This window comes from Furipterus horrens, unplaced genomic scaffold, assembly GCF_987537825.1.
Source record: "Furipterus horrens unplaced genomic scaffold, mFurHor1.1.pri manual_scaffold_8, whole genome shotgun sequence".
Taxonomy (NCBI): Eukaryota; Metazoa; Chordata; class Mammalia; order Chiroptera; family Furipteridae; genus Furipterus; species Furipterus horrens.
In genome coordinates this window covers 60,534,536-60,550,497 of record NW_028327178.1, presented here as the reverse complement: position 1 = coordinate 60,550,497, position 15,962 = coordinate 60,534,536, and the positions used below count along the sequence as shown (strand labels likewise).

At 41.2% G+C, this 15,962-nt stretch overlaps 1 protein-coding gene across 1 annotated transcript in view; it reads left to right on the top strand.

The window, feature by feature from the left end:
* RPN1 (ribophorin I) overlaps nt 1–13,110 on the top strand; it is a 55,534-nt gene extending 42,424 nt beyond the window's left edge. Inside the window, exons 6-10 of the mRNA XM_090285923.1 lie at nt 5,377–5,476; nt 6,762–6,900; nt 7,147–7,266; nt 11,136–11,381; nt 12,653–13,110. Coding sequence (XP_090142049.1) covers nt 5,377–5,476; nt 6,762–6,900; nt 7,147–7,266; nt 11,136–11,381; nt 12,653–12,835 — 788 coding nt within the window. The 3' untranslated portion in view covers nt 12,836–13,110. The remainder of the gene's footprint in view (nt 1–5,376; nt 5,477–6,761; nt 6,901–7,146; nt 7,267–11,135; nt 11,382–12,652) is intronic.
* The last annotated feature ends 2,852 nt before the right edge of the window (nt 13,111–15,962 follow it).

Here is a 15,962-nt window from a genome sequence, read left to right as displayed (position 1 = left end):
TGGGACTGACGAATAGATTACACTGGGGAACACAATTTTTATTGAGTTAATTCTGACACTTGTTTTTGACATCTGAATCCAAAAATGATCCCAGTTTTTCTCCATCATGTCAAATTTTTAAGGTATTTTTGTCCCAAAAATCATACAAAATGTAAATACAAAGGAAAATAAAGAAAAAAATTATCAGAATATACTGTTTATTTAGAGTTATTTTATTCATGTAAGGGCTGTATATTGTTACTGTAAGTCAAACTGTGTACAAGTGGTAAAGTTTTACTACTAAACATACATATTAAAGTATTTTATCTTTTCAAATGACAAGCTAGGAAATGCCAAAATGAGATACATGAAAGAGCCTCCTTCAGTTGGCAAAGCTTTAACAAATTGCTTCATGAGTTCCAGTTTTATGTGCAGAGGTGGGAATATAATGTTTTTTCTGTCAACAAGTGGCTTATGGAGAATGTTTGGATCACCAGGTTTGAGGTCAGATCTTGGAGGCTAATTGAACTCCACCTAAAGCTTCTCACGAGCTCTGCTGTCCCACGTACACAGAAAACAGGGATACTTGGTGTATCTGCGTTGTTGACCAAGAAGGAAGCAGACCATTTTAAGATTAACACAGATGATCCAGTTGTGCTTGTGATATTGCAACAAATCAGTGACTCTATGTTTTCATATTCTTCACGAAAACAAACAGAATGGCCAATTGGGACTGCACCAAATAAATTGCCATTGTGGAGGACACACTTCAAGCTCCGTTTTGAGCTATTGCTGAACAGTCGCCATTCAGTTGTGTTCTAGATTGGAATTCCCAATTCCTCCATTAAACCATGTATGTTATGGCAATACACAAAGCCACTGTCACTTCGAAAGTACTGCAGAAATGCACTTTCTCTTGATCGAAAGTAGGATGCCTTCGCTCCTTTTTCAAGCAAGTTTTTCTCGTGCAGTCTTGATGCTAGGAGGTCTGAAGCCTTTTTGGATAGTCCCAAATCTCATGCCAAATCATTCGACTCATGCTGATCAAATCCCTTATAAACTGAGTCATCTTCAATTTCAAAATCTTCATTGTTGCTGTCACGTAGTTCTTCACCATACCCCTGTTTTCCAAAAGAGGGTAGTTCAATGAAAACTGGCACTGGGATTTCAGCTGAATGAGATACTGGGTGTATAGCTGATGGTAGACTAGGGTACTCTATTTTACATTTATTTTTCTTGTTATATCCTGACGTTTTCATTACATAAAAGTAACAGTCACTTGAATGATCTCTGGGCTCTCGCCAAACCATAGATATACCAAATGGCAACTTATCACGTGTTCCCTTCCTCCACATCCATAAACTCTTGACACACTGCTTGCACACCTTGTGAGGGGCCCAAGACTTATCTTGATCACGAAGTTTTACTTTAAGATATGCAAAATAGGCTTGCCTGACAAATGCACTGATGTTTGTCCTTTGACTGGGAATGGTGAAGCTGCCACAGATAGAACAAAACGAATCAGGGTTGTTTAGGCACTTACGACGAGAAATAGCAAAGGCAGATGTGATCTGAAGGAAAGGAAATAAGTACATATGTAAATAAAAAAATTAATTCTGCTAACTCTTTGTTTACAGACAAGAACTCGGACTATACTTCAGAATACAATTCACTATATAGAGCGGCACACAACCTCTCACAACACTGTCTCATGTGTAACTGAATAGCCTAGACAAGTATGAACCTATCGCTAGTCTTCAAGGTCGTCCCCCACCCCTCCCCACTTGAGGGAGGTTTGCTCTTAGCTAATAGGAGAGCACTAGTGCTTCCCTCAATCCAGGCTCAATCCAGCCTAGAGTGGTCACATTAAGATGAGGTGTACAGAAAAACTTGATGTGATAGAAGAAAATGAACTGCAGTTTTGAAATCAGCATACCTATTTAAGTCTAAAACAGCTGAAAAATAGAACTCAACAGGAACTATGTAAAAAACTGTTCCCCTGTGTTATGCTTCTTAATCCCTGCACCAGTTCCCCAGTTCTCCCTTCCAGCTGATAAACCTCCAAATGATCCCCATACCTATGATTCTGTTCCTGTTCTGGTTTGCTTAGTTGGATTTTGTTTTTATTTTTCAGATTCAGTTGTTGATAGTTGTGAGTTTGTTGTCATTTTAATGTTCATAGTTTTGATCTTCTTTTTCTTAAATAAGTCCCTTTGAGATTTCATCTAATAATGGCTTGGTGATGATGAACTCCTTTGGCGTTACCTTGTCTGGGAAGCGCTTTATCTGCCCTTCCAATCTAAATGATAGCTTTGCTGGACAGAGTAATCTTGGTTGTAGGTCCTTGTTTTTCATCACTTTGAATACTTCCTGCCAGTCTCTTCTTGCCTGCAAGTTTTCTTTTAAGAAATCAGCTGATAGTCTTATGCACACCCCTTTGTGGGCAACACTCTGCTTTTCTGTTGCTGCTTTTAAGATTCTCTCTTTATCTTGAACCTTTGGCATTTTCATTATGATGTGTCTTGGTGTGGTCCTCCTTGGGTCTAGCTTCTTTAGGACTCTCTGTGCTTCCTGGACTTTTTTATCTATTTCTTCCGCCAAATTTTGGAAGTTTTCCTTCATTATTTTTTCACATAAGCTTTCAATTTCTTGCTTTTCCTCTTCTCCTCAGGCACCCCTATGATTAAGATGTTGGCACATTTAAAGTTGTCGCAGAGGTTCCTAAGCCTCTCCTCATTTTTCTTAATTCTTATTTCCTCATTCTGTACTGGTTGACTATTTTTTTCTTATGTTCCAAATCATTGATTCGAATCCCAGTTTCCTTCGCTTCACCATTGGTTTCATGTGGATTTTCCTTTATTTCATTTAGCATATTCTTTACTTCTTCCCTTATGTGTTTGCTGTACTTAAGCGTATCTGTCAAGCCTGTAAGCATCTTTATCACCAGTGTTTTGAACTCTGCATCTGTTAGGTTGACTCTCTCCTTGTCGCTTAGTTCTCCCACTGGATCCTTGATCCCTTCTCTGTCTCCTCATCTTTGTAGGCACCTGTGTTAGTTTGCCTCTGTGTCTTAGGTAGAGCTGTTGCACCTGTTACATTATAAGGGGCGGAGCATTAGATATTCATCAGTACAGGTGACCTATTTCACCACGTTGTGGTGCTGTATGTGAGGGAGGGGTCAGAGAGGGGACAATGCTGCTTGCTCAGCACTTGCTCCTTTTCCAGGCACTTCTCCCACTTCTGTATGGGACTGGAGCCTCTAGCTGTTGCCCTGGCTGTCGTTCCCAGAGTGGATGGGTCTGCAGGTGTTCTAGGACCATGGGGGCCCTTTAAGCAAGCAGACTCTGCCGAGATTGGCAGTTTATTCCTCCGCCCCAACCTGCACTGATTTGCATAGTCAGAAGCAATGAGGCTTTATTTTCCCTGGTGCTAGAATCATAGCTGCACAGTCTGGTCTGGTGCTGGAAGCGCTCCCCAGGTGACCCTGCCCACTTTGTAAAACGTGTGACTGTGCTTTCTGCTGGCCTGCTGCTGCCGCCACTGCTGCATCATACTGTGTCCTCTCCATCCCGGCTCCACCCCTCCTACCTGTCTGGAGAGTATTTCTTTTATAAATCTGTTGGACTTCCATGTAGCTTGATTTTCTGGAACTTCTGGTTGTCTCTAATTTTAAGGTAGTTGTATTTCTTCTTAGTTGTGGAGGGAGACACAGTGAGTCTGTCTAGGCCTTCATCTTGGCTGGAAGTTGCCACTCACCATCAGTTTTTACGTTGATACCTTTACTCATTTTGATGATCTGGAGCTCATTTATATCTAGTGGAGAACACAGGAAAGGCTTGAGATGAGTTCTTACAGGTTGATAACAGGTTGTGCCTTTTGTGCTTATAAGTCACTTTTGCTGAATATAAAATCCTTGGTTTTCATTTCTTTCCTAGAGTATCTTAAATATGTTACTTTTTAAATTTTTGGCTTAAAGTGTTCCTATAAAGATCTGCTGAAAACTTTTTTCTCCTTATAAGTCACTTGCTCTTTTTATCTAGATGCTGAAGTTGTTTCTTCTTTCTTTCTTTAAAGTAGAATACTTTTACTAGAAAATGGCAGTGGCTGCTATTTATTATGGTCTTTTAATTTAGGATTTCAAGCATTTTTGAAAGTTTTTTCCAATGTGGACTCCTCTTATTTCAATGTTAATCTTTGTCTTTAGTATTTGACACTTTCTCTTGAATCTTTTCTTCATTTAAAACTTTTCTTTTTTTAACTTTTTTATTACAAGGCATTATATGTTTATTCGCTCACATTCCTTATAGCTTAGTTTCATTTGTAAAGTGATTATTTTCTTTTATTTCTATTTTTTTCCCTGCGTTCTATTACTTTTCTGAATATCTATAAATAGTTTATATTGTTTTTCATGACTGGTATTTTCATAATGCCTTTAGCTTGTTTTGAAATAGAACAGTTTTGATTGGTTTTATGGACATGTCTTCTGGCATGCTTTTATTTTCTCTAGGGATGTTATATTTTTGTAGCTTAAAAATTATTTTTTAATTATAGTTGTCCTTGTAAGTTTTTAGATATAACAGTTTTAAAAGGGGAGTCTTAAACATTTCTGTTGCTCATTTTTAATGTGAACTTTTCGGCGGAATAATTATAACTGCTCAGTCTTCTATTGTTTTAGTGTAGTATTAAAAACTATGTTGGTTTGCTTTCTGAGCTTTCTCTGGCTTTGTTTTCCTATAGCTCTGTTGTCCTTATTATGCTTGATTTTGATTCTATTCCAGCAGTTTTTTTCCTCAGTGTATGATACTGTCTTAGAACGGGATCTGTGATGGGCTTTTCAAAGTTGTCAGGGACTAGACTGCTCTAGACTTACAGATCATCTGTGGGCCCATTTTACTCACCTACTGTGCAGGATGTAGGACTTCTGAGTTTAGTTACTCTTCTCCAGTTTGCTTGCCACGCTCTCAAGTGAACACTGCTGTCTGTCACGGGTTCTTCTGTTTTCAGGTCTATGAGTTGCCCTGTTGCCTCCCTTTGCTTTCTCATTCACAGACACTAATAATGTGTAGGTCTTGTGGTTCTTGGTGTTTGTGGACTACATCCTCATATTTTGAGGTTTTTGGAGATTCCTTGTTACCTAGTTTTGTGATGAGTATGGTCCATGGGTTTCTTATTTTGTTATCTAGTTACTCCATCTTTATGTGGAAATTGGGGAAGACCCAGGATCTTTGCTGCCACCACCACTTCTGTCTTCCAGAGGCTCCGGGTCCATTAACTTTTGATAGCATCTCTACTTCTCTCTTTGTAAGATAGGAGTGTTCATACTCAGTACTTCCCTCTAACTCCTGTCCCATTTTCTCAGTTTTTCACATCATTGCATGTGTTTGCTTAATCCTGAAGGTGACCAGTATGCACTGAAGATGAGGTTTGTGGACCACGTGTTTGATGAGCAAGTGATAGATTCTCTGATTGTAAAGATCATCTTGCCTGAAGGAGCCAGGTGAGTGTGACTTCATTTCATCTGCTCCCCATTTTACTGGTGGTACCCTCAGTAGCTCAAGGGATATCTGTGTTCAAGGGGCACAGAGTAAGAGTTCAGTACATAGCTGTGACTGAGAAGCCTGTGGGGACCTTTTGACAGGAGTTTAAATAGAAAAGTTAGATTCAGATGAGGGAACAAGATTTATTTGTTAAGTATTTCTTAAACACAGTAACTTTGTGTGACAGGAGCATTATCTAAAGTCATCTTAGCAGGGCAGAGTGGTGGCCTGAATCTGATGAGATGATCTGCAACAGGGAATAATTCAGAGGCAGGACAGTCAGGTAGCCCTTGTGCTATGTTAACAGAATGAAAAATAATAGAGCAGTCACTTCATTTTATCCTGGGTTCCTTAGACTAGGTTCAGAAAGGTGGGCTGAAGGTGGAATCTCAAATGGTATATTAGTGTTCCATGGTTACAAGCAGTAGGAGCTATCTTTGGCCAATTTTAGGCAGAAAGGAATGAATTTGGAAGGGTAAGCGATATCATTAAATGTCAGCATAGACTGAATAACTAGGTTTTGGAAAGCCAGAGCTAGAGCGTCTTTAGGACTCCCATTTGGCTGAAAGTGATGGACACTCACAAGGGTACCTACCCTTGGCATGAGTGACAAGCACTGTTTTGTAGGCTTTGTGTCATTTTGCTCTTGATTTACATTAAGGGAAACATCTACTTGGTCTCTCTTAGGTTATTTGTTTACTCTGATCACCAGAAGGAGAGGAACCTTGATTGTTCTTTTTGTAGAGGACATTCAATGGGGAATGGGTAGTTCCTTCAAATAAAACTAGAGTGCTGTTGACTAGAATGTAGAATGAGTCTGCAGGCAAAAGCAGTACATGTCCACTGTACCCTATAACAAGTTTTCAGTCACGTGAGAAGACAGAACATTTGGAATAAATTTTCAGGGACTTCTTCAAGTCTCTGAGAGGCACTTGTTAGGTAGAATGCACAAAAAATTATGTGAGCTGTTTTACTCCGGGGGTAGGCCAGTACTAGTGAACCCTTGTGCAGGGACAGACAGTTGTTGGCTCAGCAAAAGAATGGTCCCACACTCAGGGCTTTATGGCAGTGGGTCAGCTGTCTCAGGTGGTTGGGTGTTCCCTGGTGCTGAAAGGAGAGCAGAGTGGAGTGTGAACTTAAGGATCCTCAAAGGCCCCCTGAGACTTGGAATTTTTCAACCCTAAATAAACCTAGTTGGTCAGTGCAATTCATCTGAGGCTGTATTTTATTCTAATATGCCTTCAGGAACATTCAAGTTGACAGTCCCTATGAAATCAACCGTGCGCCAGATGAGCTGCACTACACCTACCTGGACACATTTGGCCGCCCTGTGATTGTTGCCTACAAAAAAAATCTGGTAGAACAGCACATTCAGGACATTGTGGTACGTGACTCCACTGTTTTGCCTCCTACACTTCCCTTCCTGGAGAATGGGTGCTGGGGGCCAGGACTTAATCATCTTTACCTCCTTGGGCTGAAGTGGTTTGAACATAGATCCCCTGGGGGTAGGGCTGGGCATTTGGGGTGGAGCAGCCCTGATGATTGTTGGCTTGGTGGAAACTCTTTTGGCCCCTAGGTTTCTGAGTACCTATAGGCCTGTCAAAGCCCATCTTCTTTGTTCTCCCCCCAGGTGCACTACACGTTCAACAAAGTGCTTATGCTGCAGGAGCCCCTGCTGGTAGTGGCCGCTTTCTACATCTTGTTCTTCACGGTCATCATCTATGTCAGGCTGGACTTTTCTATCACGAAGGTACCCTTGTGGCTCTCTTCTTTTTTTTGGTCAGGTAGTCATTTTGCACCTTGATAATGTGTTTCACTGGCTTTACTGAGCGTTGGTCATCAGAGCAAGCCCAAGGCAGAATGCTGTTGCCCAGAAGACTCTCCTGCGGCTTCTGCTAATTTTTATGTAAAGATACCTTGTTTTTGTTCCTATGGTCATGGAGCATGCACAGGTTGCTAATGGAGGTGAGAACTGTGGGAACAGGGCAGCAGGCACAGTGTGTGCTTGTGGCGGTGGTGCCTGAGGGCCCAAAAGGCTACCCCGAGGAGGTGACAGGTAGAAAAGGTGGGGAAGAGCACTCAGCTAGAGGGAACAGTTTGTGGGAACAGCAGGGAGGGCTTTGTGGGGACCTGTGGGTAGCAGTAGTGAACATGTGAGTAAAGACCTTGATCCAGTTGTTTCCATGGACCAGTGAGACTGTCCAAGGGTCAAGGTGATACAGCTGGGACAGCTGCTAGCAAACCTTGTGATGCAGAAGGGGCTGAGTCTGGGTTTTATTATGAAATAGCCCTATTTTTTAAACTATAAAAATTGCTTTGTTTTTTTATTATTTTTTTTAATATCACATTTATAGAAACTTGGTAACGAAGATAAAAATAACTCTTATACGCTTATCACCTAGACATAGCAGTAAACATTCAGCCTGTCTATATACATCATTATTTTTCCTGAACCATTTGAGAAGTTTATGCTCCTTTACCCTTGTATACTTAAGCATGTATGCAGCCTGAGAACAAGAATATTTTCTAATGTAACCATGAGCAATAATCAGTCAAATTCAGGAAATGCAATGTTGTTATACTATTCACCAACATGCCGTCCATGTTCAAATGTTGCTGATTGTCCCAGTAATAACTTTTATAGCAATTATTTTTCATACTTCAGAATCCAGTTGAAAGTCATGCAGTTTAGTTAGTTATTATAGTTCCTTAGTCTCCTTTAATCTGGAGCAGTTCTTTAGCCTTTCTTTGTCTTTAATGACCTTGGCATATTTGAAGTTTAGAGACTGGTTTTGCAGACTGTCCCTTAGTTTACATTTGTCTTATGTTTCTCCCTGTTTAAATTCAGATTATACACTTTTGGCAAAAACACGATAAAGTGATGCTTTATTTGCCTGGTTTCTTCACTGTAAAGTTATTATTTTTCTCTTTACAATTAGTAATTTCTTTGAGGCTATATAGACATATTCATATACGTATACCCATTTGTTACAACATTTATTATTGAGTCTTGTCTGAATATGTTTTTTAGTATTGTGGTTGAAAACTATGATACCTTTGACATTATTATTTGGTATTCTGTAAAGAAAAGCTTTTCTTTTTGGTTGATTGGTTGGTTATTTTTTTGGATTCAAGAGTTCTTACTGTGTTCCATGGATTATTGTCCTCTGGTACTATTTATTTACTTATTTATCCTCACCTGAGGACATATTTTTTCCATTGCTTTCAGATAGAGGAAGGGAGAAAGAGAAACTTTGATGCGAGAAAGAAGCATCAGTTGGTTGCCTCCTGTATGCACCTTGACTGGGAGTCATATGTGCCTGGACTAGGGATCAAACCCACAACCTAGGTATATACCCTGACTGGGAATTGGACCCGCAACTTTTCAGTTACGGGACGATGCTCCAACCAGCTGAGTCACATCGGCCAGGGTCACTGCTACTATTTATTTTGATGCTCAAATTGTCCCAGATTTGCCTGTCTGTTTAACATCTCCATTTTTTTGAGCACTTCCTTATTGTTGGCACAGTAACACATTTCAGACGTGGCTTATACTTTCTCCAAGGAGTCCTGGTTCCTTTTAATGCAGAATGGTACCTTTGAGACCATGATTTGTGAGCTAGGTGTGATCACTGCTTTTGGACCATAACTGCTTCTAAGCCTTTTCAATGGACAGAGCTAGGAGATGAATATGTATGCTATTTAAAATATGAATTAATGATGTCTTTAATTCCAGTCTAACACCACAGGGTTCTTGCCTGTCTTCCTTTATGCCATTTTTCCTCTTTCCTGAATCCCTACAACATCAATATATTTGCTTATTTGTTCAATTCTATAAGCACATCAAATAGTTTCAGAATTGGTGTGCTCATACCACTGCAAAAAGCAAACCTACCAGTTAGAGTCTAAAATTTGTTTACAGTTCTTTTTGTTTTTAGACTAAGAATATATTATAAAAGCACTGTGTTCCTAAGGTAATTGGCTTAGTTCTTTTTTCCTGTGTTAATCATCTGAAATACAGTTATTTGAGTTTTTTCTAGTTTTTCCTCCATCATTGTTAATACTTAATTTTGGTTATGAATTTATAAAACATTGGAAAGTTCTAAATTTAGAACTTGAGAATGGTACTGATTCCTCCATTGTTTCCTACCTTGCCTTGTAGGTGACCAGTTTCATCGGTCTTGGCATGTCCTATCTGATTTGTTTATTTTGCAAAAATTAGCAGATACTTTATTATTTTTTTAATTATTTGAAAAAAATCCTCATCTGAGGATGTTTATTGATTTTAGAGAGAGAGGAAGGAGGAGTAGAGAGAAACATCAGTGTGAGAGAGAAACATCTATTGGTTGCCTCTTGAATGTGCTCCAACCGGGGACATGCAACTTAGGTATGTGCACTCACTGGAATTGAACCTGCAACCTTCTGGTGTACAGAACGACACTCCACTAACTGAGTCACCTGGTTAGGGCAGCAGATACTTTAATTTTTATTTTCTTACACAAGAGGTAGCAACAATATGTATCGTGTTTACTTTTCCTTAAAAAATATTTTTTTAAAATTGATTTTGGAGAAGGGGTGCGGGGGAGATGCATTCATTGGTTGCCTCTTGTATGTGCCCTGACTGGGGATCAAACCTACAATCTTGGTGTAGTGGGATGATACTCCAACCAACTGAGCTACCTGGCCAGGGCTGTACATTTCCCTTTTCACTTAAATATATCCTGAAAATCACCCATATCAATTCATAGAGATTCTCCTCATTACTTTGTTTAAATTGCTGTAGAGTACTTCATTTTATGGTTTAGTCATAGTTAATAAATTATGTTTCCTATCTATATATCTGTCTTTTTTAAACCTTTGATAATTTATTGAGAAAAATCTAATTGTAGGCCAAATCAATCATTTGCAGACTAGATTCAGCCTTTGAGCTGCAAAGTTAGCACTTTTGTAGTAGACAGCTAGTAAGAGATGATTCAGGAAAATCTGTAGGGCCTCATCTAATGGTCTTTGAATGATAGGATAAGGAATTTGTGTTTCTCCTTTAGGCTTTGGTAAACCCTTGAAGTTTTAATGAGGGAGACATAATGAACATCCTGGAAGCCTTCTCTGACCTGAGTACCCTATGCCTTTCATGGTGCACTGTAGCATTAGTACCCTTTTTCACATCTGTCTGTTTCTCCTGCTGCTTTGAAGTGAACATCTGTTTTATCCTCATGTCCCCAGTCTCGCCTATTGCTGAACTGGTCCAATTTGATGTTAGTATGGGTTTGATTCTCTGACTTTCCAAGAATGTGGATGAAAAAAAAAATTAATAGAAAAATTAATTAATTTAGAGAGAGGAGAAGGGAGGGAGAAAGAGAGGGAGAGAAGCATCAATATGAGAAAAATCGATCGGTTGCCTCTCATACATGCTCTGACTGGGAACCGAATCTACAACCTAGGCATGTGCCCTGACCAGGAATTGAGGTGGTGACCTTTCACTTTGTGGGATGATGTCCAACCACCTGAACCACACCGGTCAGAGCAGAAGATGGCTTTTTTTGTTTGTCCAACTGGTGATGGGTAAAAATTGGAGTGGGTTCAGGCTTGATTTCATCACCTACAGTGTCTCTCTTCCAGGATCCAGCCACGGAAGCCAGGATGAAGGTTGCCTGCATTACAGAGCAGGTCTTGACCGTGGTCAATAAGAGAATAGGTCTCTACCGTAACTTTGATGAGACAGTCAATAGATATAAGCAGTCCCGGGATGTGTCCACCCTCAACAGTGGCAAGAAGAGCCTGGAGATGGAACACAAGGCCTTGACCAGTGAGATAGCACTGCTGCAGTCCAGGCTGAAGACAGAGGGCTCTGACCTGTGCGACAAAGTAAGTGTCTGCCAGCACTGAGTCGGCTGGCTTGTGGCCTGCTGTACCCCAGTTTCAGAAGTTGTACCTTACTGTCTAGAGCATTGTATAGCTACTCTGCCTGGATCAGAAACCAGGTTCTTATTCACTGCTGGCTTGTGAGGTGATATTGCACCCAGTTGTAGACCTGTGGCATGATGTCAGCCCTTGTGGTGGAACAAAAAGTTTTGGCGTGTCAGACGTGAACTGGGTTCGGAGAAAGCTCTGCTAGCTTCTATAGCACTGTCTGTCCACATGGTCACTATTGAGACAGCTGCTTCCTTTCCTGGAAGCCAAACTGAACAAGGTAAGAAGCACTTAGACTTAGAAGAATGGGTTTGAATCCAGGCTCTGATTGAGACTTTGTAAGCTTAGGCAAGTTATCTCACTTCTCTAAATCAGTTGCCTTACATGTAAACTGGGGATGCTGTTAGTACTTACCTTATAGTGGTTGTGAGTGTAAAATGAGTTTAGTGCATGTGAAATGCTGAGAATCATGCTTGGAACATGCTATGTGAATTCTTCTGACCTATAAATGAGGATGGGGACATCCTCTCCTCCTGGAGGTGTCCCTCAAGAGTTCTTGACCACTCTCTTTATGTGCCACGCTCCAGCACTCCCTCTCTTTACCCTTTGCTGTTTTCTTCATAGCATCTGCCATTTTCTGAAACTGTTTATTCATGTGCTTAAGAATTTATAATCTGTCAGCTTCATGAGGGACAGATGCTTTAGTCTATTTTTAGTACTGTTTTCCAGAACCTAGAATCATGCCTAGCACTACGGCTCACTAAATATTTGTTGAATGTTGAGTGAATGTGATTATGAAAGTCTGCAGTCTGACACTGAGTCATAACATGGGAGTCATTCAGTCCCATGGGCACAATCCTGTGTTGTTATTTTGCTTACATGAGTTCCAGCTCCTGGATTGGCAGGCTAAAGGGATGAGAATGAAGGTTCCTTGATTACCCTGTGTGGCTGGCACCGTGTTAGGGGATTTCACATAATTTCACATTCAGTTCTCCAGCTAAGGCTCAGGAATGGTGAAGGGACTTGTTCACAAGGGTCAGAGCTTGAGGAACAGAGTTTGTATGGGGTATGGGGTGGAACTGGTATTTGAAGCCAAGCTTGTCTTCCTTCACAGCCCTCCCCTCTGGCCTGGCAGTTCTGGAATCTGTAGGTATGGGAGGTGGTGGGCCCTGCTGAGTAGGGATAAGAGGACAATTCTCAAGCCCTGCCTTGCTTTCCTCCACCAGGTGAACGAAATGCAGAAACTGGATGCACAGGTCAAGGAGCTGATGCTAAAGTCGGCAGTGGAAGCTGAGCGGTTGGTGGCTGGCAAGCTCAAGAAAGACACCTACGTTGAGAACGAGAAGCTCATTTTAGGAAAGCGACAGGAGCTGGTCACCAAAATCGACCACATCTTGGATGCTCTGTAGCCCCTGTCAGTTGTCTCCAAATGGGCCCAGGGTGCTGCACTTAGAGATGGCAGGTGTACGTGGTGGGGAGGGGTGGGGCATAAACATTGAGGCCAGTGAATGCTGGCATCTGTATTTTCCAAAAGGCCTTCAAAGAAGAGAAGCCAGGCCCTGCCCCAGACAGTACAAGAAGCTTAGTTTTTGTCCCTAAACTGTTCATTTAACAAGAAAAAAACTTCAGTTCCATTAAAAATAAAATATCTTTGTGTTTTGAACAAAGAAATTTTCAATATTAATTGGTTTTCTTTTGTTCTGAAGCCTAGGATATTCTTTTAAGCATCTAAGCTCCTTGTTTTATGCCCTTCTGGTACCTGATGTTTGTGCATGTTGTTCTTTTTAAAATGTTTATTGATTTTAGAGAGAGGGGGAGACAGGGACATCGATTGGTTCCCTCTCATACATGCCCCAACCCAGGGTCAAACCTGCAACCTCGGTATGTGCCCTGACCTGGAATTGAACTCCCAACCTTCTGCTGTTTGGGATGATACTCCAACCAGCTGAGCCATACCAGCCAGGGCAATGTGTGCATGTTTTATAAAGCATGTGTGACCAAAAGAAAATAAAGCAGGGACTCTGAAGCATTTGTTTTATTCTGTTGAAAATCTCATATAACTTATTTCTTAACTTTGAGTATAGTCCTTTTTCAAGTGCTTTTTATCCATTAAATAATGGACTTGCTCTTTAGAGCAAGTGTGATACAAATATTGGTTATATATTAGAATACTGAGACCACAGCGGTAAAGTGGCCTTCATAAGGTTGCAGAATAGAGTGTTAGAGTGAGTACTCTGTTCTTGCATTTTTTGGTTACCTGTTTTTCTTCACACGCTCTACTAGATACTGAGGAAACTATGATAAGCAAAGCAGAGATGATATTTTCAGACACAGATGGTCAAATGGTCAAGTGCCAGTTCATAATCACAAACTATGACAAAACCTTGTTAGGAAAAGAGACACAATGTTTTTGATGATATATACTGGACTTAATCTGCAATGGAGCTGGGGAATGGTTCATTGAAGGAAGTGACTTTTTTAAAGTTCATTTTATTGTCTCAATTTTTTTCCCTTTGCCCGCCTCCACTCAGTATCCCCTTCCCTCCAGCAGTCTCGCAGCTTAGTTCATATCCATGGGTTGTGCATGTAATTTCTTTGGCTTCACCCTTCCCTATACTGTTCTTAACACCCCCTGTGTATTTTGTTTCTACCAGTTCTGCTCCTTGATCCCTGCACCATTTTCCCCATTTTCTCCCTTCCACCTCCCCACTGATAACCCTCCAGATGATCCATACATACGATTCTGTTCCTGTTCTGATTGTTTGCTTAGCTTGTTTTGTTTTTATTTTTTAGATTCCGTTTGTTGATAGTTGTGAGTATACTGTCATTTTAATGTTCATAGTTTTGATCACCTTTTTCTTAAAATAAGTCCCTTTAACATTTCATATAATCATGGCTTTGTGAATTCCTTTAGTTTTACCTTGTCTGGGAAGCACTTATCTGCCCTTCTATTCTAAATGATAGCTTTGCTGGACAGAGTAATCTTGGTTGTAAGTCCCTGCTTTTCATCATTTGGAATACTTTATGCCAGCACCTTCTTGCCTGCAGTTTCTTTTGAGAAATCGGGTGGTAGTCTTATGGAACTCTTTTGTAGGTAACAGTCTTGCTTTTCTCTTGCAGCTTTTAATATTCTCTCTTTAACGTTTGGCATTTTAATTATGATGTTTCTTGGTGTGGTCCTCCTCATTGGGTCCAACTTGTTTGGGACTCTGTCCTTCCTGGACTTGTCTCTTTGCCAAATTAGGGAAGTTTTCTTTCATTATTTTTTTCAAATAAGTTTTCGGTTTCTTGCTCTTCCTCTTCTCCTTTGGGCACCCCTACAATTCAGATGTTGGTACGCTTAATGGTGTTCCATCCAGAGGTTCCTAATCCTCTCATTTTTTTTTCAGTTCTCGTTCCTTCTTTCTGTTCCGGATGAATGTTTTATTTATTCCTTTTGTTCCAAATCATTGATTTGAATCACAGCTTCCTTCCCATCACTGTTAGTCCCCTGTGTATTTTTCTTTATTTCACTTTGTGTAACCTTCACTTCTTCCTTCATTTTGTGGCCATACTCAGTCATTTCTCTGAGCATCCTTACCACCAGTGTTTTTTAATTCTGCTATTTCTCTTTCGTTTAGTTCTTTTTTCTGCGGTTTTGTTCTGTTCTTTCATTTGGGCCATATTTTTTTGCCCCCTCAATTTGGCAGCCTCCCTGTGTTTGTTTCTGTGTATTGAGTAGAGCTGCTTTGACTCCATGTCTTGGTAGTGTGGCCTAATGTAGGGGGTGTCCTGTAGGGTCCGGTGGCACAGCCTCCCCTGTCCCCCAAACTGGGTACTCAAGGTGCGCCCTTCATGTGGGCTGAGTACACCCTCCTCTTGTATTTGAGCCTTGCTTGCTGTTGGCAGATCAATGGGAGTCATTTACCCAGGCCAGTCAGCTGCAAGGGCTGGCTGTGACTATTGACCACCAACCTCCACCCTCTGTGGAGGATCAGCTGTGCAGGGGTGGTGCTGCATCAGGGAGGTGGTGCTCCTACGCAGTCTCTAGCTGTCTACTGGGTGCTCTGGCCCTGGGGTTTCCTGGGTGGTGCAGGCCAAGGTCAGCCACCACCTGTGTTTTAGGTGGGGCACCCTGCCTGAGCTATAAAGCAATCTGAGAAGGCTGCTACTTGTGCTGGGCTTGGAGATTCCCAGGCAAAGCCAAGCCGTGAATCTAAGTTGGCTGCTGCTAGTACTGGGCCTGAGGCCAGCTGTTGCTTGTTTGGTAGGATTTAAGAAGTCGTGCTGTATAAGCCAAGACCAGCCATTCACATGGAAAGTAGCTTGGGGGGCCTGTGTACGTTGGGTGGGGCAGAGTCTCTGGGAATCTCCAAGGTGATCAAACAGTGTTAGCCAGGTTAATGGAGTCTCAGGTATGGCACTAGCTTGCCAGCCCTGTTGGGGATGATTTAGAAGAGAAACGATGGCCTCTGCTCACCTTGATGCCAGACACTTCAGTTCTTCCCTGTATATCACTAGTACCTTTCACTGTGCTACCCTGGTGCTGGAGCTCAG